We start from the raw sequence: 8,152 nt of genomic DNA on the forward strand, positions 1-8,152 counted from the left end.
GAATGCTTAACGCCAACAACAACAAGGACAAGAGCTCTGCCGGACAGAAGAGGACAGGGATTGCGTCAGCGCTGAGGTCTCCCGCAGCCAGCGCAGGGAGTCTGCGGCCGGAGCGCCTTCCACAGGAGTCACCGGCTGCGGCGCATCATGTGTGTGCAAGTGGCAGCCCCCCCCCCCCCCCCCCGGGCTCCTTCTCCCCCAGGGAGGGGCGTGCACACCGAGACCTGAAGGCAGGAGAGAGCCCGCTTGGCCAGCCCGGAGAGATCAGTATGTGGTAACTGGCCAGAAAGATCAGGGCTTTAGGGGGCGGAGGGGGGGCCGGAGTGCGACAGCAGCAACACCAAGAAGAGCAATGGGAGACAAGACTTTTATTTCTAAAATGCAAATCTGACCACGGCACTCTCTGGCTTTCAGCCCTCGCCACAAAGTTCCAAGCCTTCCTTCCACATGACAGGCTCCATGCTCCATTCCCCCCTCACTCTTCCCACCCCCTCCTCCACTGCGTTCCCCGGAAAAGCCCGGGAATTCCCCTGGGAAATCAAAAAAGCCAAACTCTCTCACGTCTCCTGCCTTTGCACATGCTGTTCCCTTTCTCAGTACATCCGTTCCCAAATTGGTTCAGCCTGAAACCCATTCTCATTGCTCCACACAGGGGCAGATGTCTTGAACTCTGGGGGCTTTCTCTCTGCCTTTAGGTCCCTCCCCTGTCCTGGCTGCTGCTGGTGTCATGGCCAGGCTCATGCTCTATTATAACTGCCTTGCGGGTCTGTCTCCCTGACCAGCCCCAGAGCCATTCAAGGGGGGGGGCCATGTTCTCAAAGGAGAGGTTGAGCCCGGGAAGAAAAAAGGAAGGGGTGAAAGAAAGAGACAGACATGTGACTAAAAACCACCCAGAACTGACTCAAGAGGTGGACAGATGCTGTGGATCACAGCAGTGCCTCACGGGCCTTGAGCTTGGGCCCAGGGGTGTGGCTAGCTCATGGGGCCACTTACAGGTATGCTCTGGGCTTTGACCCTCCCCCCCCACTTCTCCACCCCAAGATGAGAGATTTAAAACCCAAGTCTGTCTGACATTGTTAAGGAGTGAAACAGAGTTGTTAGACTCATTAACAAAGAAAACCACTGAAAGAGATCCTTACTCTCACATTGGATTATAAAAGGACCCTCTGGAAGACTCAGAAGACTCTAAGAAAGACAAGAAACAAACCCCACCCCAAAAATCCAACCATAGATCTAGGACAAACAAAGCCATGTCCAAGGAGGACAGTGAGGCCGCAGAAAACGTGTGGTTTGGGGGGGTGACTGAACAGAGGAGCTCTGGTCTCTGGGCTCCCGGGCTCAGACACAGGCTCCTTGTCTGACCTGTGTGTTTCCAAGCGGACTGGGGGCCTTCAGTCCAGGCCCGAGGAAGAAAACGCACTGCAGCCCAGTATGGACACGACTCGCTTCTTGGGATTCGACATGGGTTTGCCCAGCAGCCTCTTCAAAGGCTCTAAGTGGGGAAGCAGGTCCTTGGCAGTGCTCAGTCACAACTCCTGCCCCTCCAGCTGTCCCTAACACGTGTGATGGGCAATCCACAGAAATGCAGGCTGCGGAAGGAACCTCAGAGGCCTCAGGCCACAGGCACTGCTAAGCCAGGATTGGAGTTATTGTGGTAGTTTCCCCGCCCCCATAACTATGCTCCATGCCCAGCTCAGGGTTTGAACTCATGACCCTGAGATCAACCTGAGCTGAGACCAAGAGTCAGACGCATAACCTACTGAGCCACCCGGGCATCCCCAGGGTGGGCTTTTCTTCCCATCCAAGTCCTCTATTAGAACTGCAGGCTCTTCCAGAGCAGGAAGGTGCTGAATTCCCCAAGACTCTGACTCCTGCCAAGGCCAGACTCATCTTCTTCATCCTTGCTCCCACCCTAGGGACCCAGCACAGTGCCACTGCCATGATGTGCCTGGCACAGAATCTAGCGTCACACCTGCTGTCTGTGTCATGGGAAGTAGTTTTCCTTCGGAGTGTGTTGCATCAAACCGTCATCTCCAAGGCTCTCCCTCTGTAACTTTGTGAACCCACAAGAGAGCCTCACGGTGTCTAAAATACATGTGCACATTACAAACTGCAGTATGTCCCCCAAACAGAAATGTTGAAGTCCTGACCCCTGGCACCTGTGAATGTGACCTCACTTGGAAATTGGGTTTTACAGATGTAATTAAGAGGAGGTCCTTAGGGTGGCCCTTCATCCAAATGAATTGGTGTCCCTAGAAGAAGGAAATTTGGACACAGACACACAGGAATAACATCACGTGACAGTACAGAGACTGGAGTGACACATCTAAAAGCTGAGGACCACCAAGGACCAACAGCCACTTCCAGAAATTAGGAAGAAGCAAGGGATGATTTACCTAGGGTCTCAGAGGGAGCACGGCCCTGCTGTCACTCTGCGTTTGAGTTTAGCACGTACTTAATGCCACCTTTCATTACATAAGTGATTGGTATTTGGGTGGTGTCTGCTTCATTATGTTATCCAATTGCTCTTGCATTTCACATTGATCGAGCCACTCCTACAAGTCAGACCCTGTATGAGGTGCCAGAACAACAGAAGTGGGTAAGCGGGAGACCACAGTGAAGACGAGTTTGTGAGGAAGGCAGCTATACAAGCAGGCGACTGTCACACAACACAATACATTACACAAACACGGATCAGAGAAATGATGAGCATGTATTGAACGTGCACCTAATAGGTGCCTGACGCTGTGGTGAGCACCTCGTACAAGTGGTCACATTGCATCTCACACTATCTGATGAGGGAAGGCGCTAGTGTGAGGCTTCCTTTCCCATGGGTGAACTGAGACTCAGAGGCAGAGGGACCACTGGACTCTGGCCGGGAGAGCGCAGGGTGTAACGCCCTGGCTGTCTGCTCAGGGAGCACAGGGAACACGGAGACCGGCTCCAACTGAGGGTGCATGGAGAGGCGTGCACTTGGATTCAGAGGGGCAAGGAAGCATCAGTTAAATATTAAAGCATCTTGGGGGGCGCCTGGGTGGCTCAGTTGGTTAAGCCTTTGACTTTGGCTCAGGTCAGATCTCACGTTCGTGGGTTCGAGCCCCGCATCAGGCTCTGTGCTGACAGCTAGCTCAGAGCCTGGAGCCTGCTTCCGGTTCTGTGTCTCCTTCTCTCTCTGACCTTCCCCCTCTCATGCTCTGTCTCTCTCTGTATCAAAAATGAATTAAAACATTAAAAAAATTAAAAAATATATATCAAAAAAAAGAAAATTAAAAAAAATAATAAAGCATCTTGGGGTGCCCTGGAGTGCCTCGGTTGTAGGCCTTGATTTTGGATCCTGAATTCAAGCCCCTTGTCAGGCTCTGTGTTGAGAGCACAGAGTCCTTAGGATTCTCTCTCTCTCCTCCTCTCTGCCCTTCCCCCAATCGTCCTCTCTCTAAGATAAACATTAAATAAATACATAAGTAAACATTAAGGTGTCTTAGTCGCTGAATTTCAGAACAGCATAATTAAATAAAGATCGGCAGTTGGGTAAGCAAACCGTGGTCATCACCTTCAGCCACCGAGAAGCATGACAACAAAGCGCTTGTGGGAGCTCGGACAGGAGAAGCGCTGTTAACCCCTGGATCTCGTGTGCTTGTGCAGGAAGGAGGCACACAGGTCCCAGTTTTCTTCTGTGCACCTGCCTCAAGTTTTCAAATTACGGATGAAAATATCATCTGAATCATTACTCTGGTTAATACCGTGTAGAACCCAATGTTTTTCTGAGCACTGTTCTCAGAACTGACCATATGTGAACTCAGCTAATCCCCAGCACTGCCTCGTGGCCGCCCCATGGTGCAGGCTCTACTGTCATACCCATTTTAGGAAGGAAGCCAAGGATGCACAGGAGGGAAGGACAGAGGAAGGGCCACACTGAGAGCCAGGTGACCGTGAGGAACGCCAGCAGTGCGGGATGGGCACCCCAACGAGTGGCCACGTGGCCAGGAGCTTCACAGTCCCAGAGACCCTCCCTTAATTCTCTCTCCAGTTAGAAACCAAACCATTTGACACTGCCATTTTTGTGGGTCAAAAATGGTCAGATACTGGCAATTTCTAATGGTTCAACATATAGATATAGTCACAGAGCAATGTTGGCAAAGTTGAAATTTCAAGCGTTCATCGTGAAATGTAAAGTTTACTAAAAATTTTGTGACTGTTGCCATTCTCCTTCTCCTCTCCTTTCCCTCCCCTCTCTGTTCCTCCCTCCTCCAGGCCCTCTCCACTCCCCAGCTCCCCTTCATCCTCTGCTCCCCTCCCTTCCTCCCTTTGCATTTTAAACTGTATCAGGAGCCCAATGATCATACTTACTAATCATTTGAGAACATTTCATTTGAATCATGAGAAAGATTCAAATGCTCATGTGCATATATGTGTTGTGTACATGCCCATGTATATTACGTACACACGTGTAGTGTGCACACACACATGTATATTGCATACACTCACATGTGTACTGTGTACATGAACACATACATGGTATGCGTACACATGTATATTCGGTGTACACATAGGAGTTGTGTATACACATATACTGTGTATATGTATGTGCATGTATTTTGCACCTGCATTGTGCTCATGAATGCATATTGCATATATGTGCATGTATCTCATACATGCGTATGTGCACTGTGTACATATACGTGTACACTGCATACACATGCATAGCGTGCACACATGCATAGTGTGTGCACATGTACAGTGTGTCCATGACACATGTACTTTGTACACGTGTGTGTCGTGTACACACATAGGTATTGTGTATGCATGTGGAAGGAAGAACATAAGGCGTCTTCCCCTGGTGGCCAAGCCCGCGTGACACACTGGACAAGGGCTGCTCCTCCCCTCACTGTCAGCACCGCTGGCTCCTCAAAGGTCACATGGCCAAACCCCAAGCTCAGCCCCCATGGGAGAGGAAGAGGACGGCGGGATGAGTAACCACACCGGGCATCATCGGTCATCAGGGCCTTGGGCTTGACCTAAGGCACAGCGCACACCGTAGTCCTTCAATACTGAAGTGCTTGATAATAAACAAATACAATCTTGTGCTACCCGAGTGCCTGCCTGGAACTCAAATATTCAGGAGGCAAAGGAAACAAATGGCCCAGAAGGTAGGGCATAAAAATGTGGGCAGACAAGCTGGGTTCAAATCCTGGCTCTACTGCTGCCTGGCTGCAGACATGTGGGCAGCCTTCTCCGCAAAGCCGTCCTGTGCCGTGTGTAAAAGGAGAGGGGCCAGGTCCATCTCAAGAGGCTGCGGTAGTTTAAATGAGTCAAGGGCAGCTTGTGCTAAGGCAGACGGTGCCTGAGACACAGAAGGCACCAAAACACACCCAGTGACCGAAGGCCCTGGGATGACCTTCCCTAGACATCTAAGGTCTGCCAAGAGATCAGGTAGAGTCTAAATAGCGATGGCTCTGCTAGTCTTTCTAGGAGTCTTTTCCAGCCCATGACCTTCCTTCACGGTGAAGACACGCTGAAGACACACAATTCTTAGCCCCCAGGCCCAGGCCAGGAGGAGGGAGACAATGAGTCACAGACACTGAGGCAGGGCTCCTTATCGTTGACACCTTGGTTTTAAACAATACATTTTTTTAGTCTCAAAGCCTTGCTTTTAGGCCCCCTGCCAAAAGGCATGAGGACTGTTTTCCTTCAGAAGGGCCCCAATTCCCATGTGCAACTTAGAACCTGGGGGGAAATGCAAAACAATAAACGCTCTGAAAGGCTTTCAGACGTGCAATTTACAAGAAGTGCTTTTACATCTTAGTAGGACTCTGCGTTAAGCCAGAACTAATTAATTGCTACATTAAAGGAAAGCACCTTTAACATTTCAATGACATAATCATATGTAATTACGATCATATAAAGGAACACTTTATAATTAATGATGCCTCCACTTCCTGAGATGTGTAATCCTTCTGTCTTGAATTCCAAAGAGGTTGGCAAAAGGCAGGCACTAAATATAGATCAGGAACTAATATTTAAATCAGCTTTTAATTCACCTTTCAATAGGAACAGCAAAACCAGAACAAAAGCTTACCCTTCTTAGGACTCAAAGTCTTTATATCTATGAGGCTAAATATACAGCAACAACAGATCACGCAGAAATGGCCAAAATTACAGGCCTGAAATGATTACCTCTAAATAGCAATAATTTTGCCCTAGCAAGCACAGTAACTGCTTTTCCAGAAATGCGTTAAAACTCACCCCAACTGTCCCTGCTTTGGCAACTATGCTGTGTTATCGCTTAACAAAGCACCCTGACTCATCTCTGAGACTTAAAAAGGAAAATGGTTTTTCTTTCAATGAGGGAACTTTCCCAGGAAAGGTGCAAACCCCAGGTTGGTAGCAAGCATCGTTCTACATGCTGAACGTGTTTAGTCTTCATAACAATCCCAAGATGGAAATACTATGATTCCCATTTTATACATGAAGACACTGAGGCACTGAATTGTTAATGAACCTACCCAAGCTACCAAATTCCTAGGAAAAGACCCAGGATAAACAGACTTTCTAGATTTTAACATTCATTCCGTCACTCAAGCAACTAAAGATGAGGGAGGCCCTAGAACCTCCCCACCACCCATGTCTGTTGTTAGCCAAGGTCTGCAGCAACCACAGGTGAAAACGCAGAGCGCACAAAATCTGACCCACAGGAACACCCAAAGGGCTTCCAGAAAACAAATCGCCATAGCACAGCTCTCTCTCCTCCACCAACCGCCACCTCCCTGCATTAATTGCCTCTATTTGATTTTTCTAATTGACTTTATGGCCCATGATTCTCTGCTTTCATCAATGAAATAGGCCTGTAGCCGTGCGGCCACCCACAGCCGTCCCCTGGTCTCCCAAAAGGTCGAGGGCTTACCTTGTCATAATAGTATCGAAGGGCTCTGCTCAGCTTGTCGTAGTTCATGTTTGTCTTGTTCTTACGGAGTCCCCACAGTTTGGCCACTTCTTCCGCTTTGAGGAGCTTGAATTCGCCATCGCTGGAGGTCCAGCAGATCAGATGCTCATGCTTCTGGTCTAGCAGCAACTGCAACAGGAACTGCCACAGTGTGATCGCGCTCTCCATACCTGGGGGAAAGGAGGCCGAGTGAGAGCCGGTCCACACAGGTGTGACGCAGGGTGCTAGGGATGGGGTCCCCGGATGAGTGCCTCATCTCCTGCCATTCCTCCCCCAGTGAACCTAACAAAAAAGTCACTTTCACAGGCCATTTGGATTCAGGTGCCTTCTGAATGCATTTTTGTAAAGGGCCACGAGTCAGACACACAGGGAAGCCCCGTGATCCCTGTAGTCACGGCACACACCTCCTCGGGCGGCAGGGGATGAGAGAGATTCGTGAACTGTCCACTTGCAGAATGAGTCCCCAGCCAAGTGATTCCCTGCTTAACGCTGGCGTCTGCTCCCACCCGCCCTCTCTTCACCTCTGGCATTCAGCCTCTCGTCCATGATTTCTGTGAAGTGCTGGATTCCGCTATGAGGGCATTTAGGCAGAGGGCTGGGGTCACTGTACCTACAGGACCTGCGGCCTTGGGAAGGGTCCTTGTTGGGTTCCTCCGTGACCTCCCAGCACTCTGAAACCCAGTGCAAAGCCGCCCAACTGATAAAAGTTTGTGGAACTAAAGAATCACCAATGCCCCTCAAAGAGCCCTTTGCGTCCCCATGACATTTGTCATGTTGCAGATCAAACCCACTGTCACACATGCCGAGACGGGAAAAGCATCTCTTCCCTACTAGGAGAGGAAAGCTTATAAAATACTCTCAGGTGCGGACTTTGTAAGTGCTCTTCCTTCTGTCTGAAATGCTGCTCCCTAGCCTCAGAGCCTGGTGACCTCCTACTTATCTGTGATGACCCAGTAATAATGAACCTTCTTGAAGAAATTCTTCCCCAACTCCCCCAGGCACTTTCATATCTTCAGACACTGGATGGCTTTCATGACAATGCGACTGATTCTCTTACTAATAATCCACTTGTGTTATCAATATTCGTTAAATTAGCAGGTGATGGAGATGAAGGAGGGCCCTTACTATGAGTGAGCGCTGCGTGATGCATGGAATTGCTGAAACTAATATAACACTGCATGTGAGCTACACTGGAATTCAAGTAAAAAAATA

The 8,152-nt window shown here is 49.5% G+C and overlaps 1 protein-coding gene across 2 annotated transcripts in view; it reads right to left on the reverse strand.

The window, feature by feature from the left end:
- Nucleotides 1–7,110, reverse strand: part of ELK3 (ETS transcription factor ELK3) — a 38,451-nt gene extending 31,341 nt beyond the window's left edge. For both annotated transcript variants that reach the window (XM_029953423.1, XM_029953422.1), the window contains exon 1: nt 6,902–7,110. In XM_029953423.1, the coding sequence (XP_029809283.1) occupies nt 6,902–7,108 (207 nt within the window). In that variant the 5' untranslated portion in view covers nt 7,109–7,110. The remainder of the gene's footprint in view (nt 1–6,901) is intronic.
- Between the last annotated feature and the right edge of the window lie 1,042 nt (nt 7,111–8,152).

This window comes from Suricata suricatta, chromosome 10 (assembly GCF_006229205.1).
Source record: "Suricata suricatta isolate VVHF042 chromosome 10, meerkat_22Aug2017_6uvM2_HiC, whole genome shotgun sequence".
Taxonomy (NCBI): domain Eukaryota; kingdom Metazoa; phylum Chordata; class Mammalia; order Carnivora; family Herpestidae; genus Suricata; species Suricata suricatta.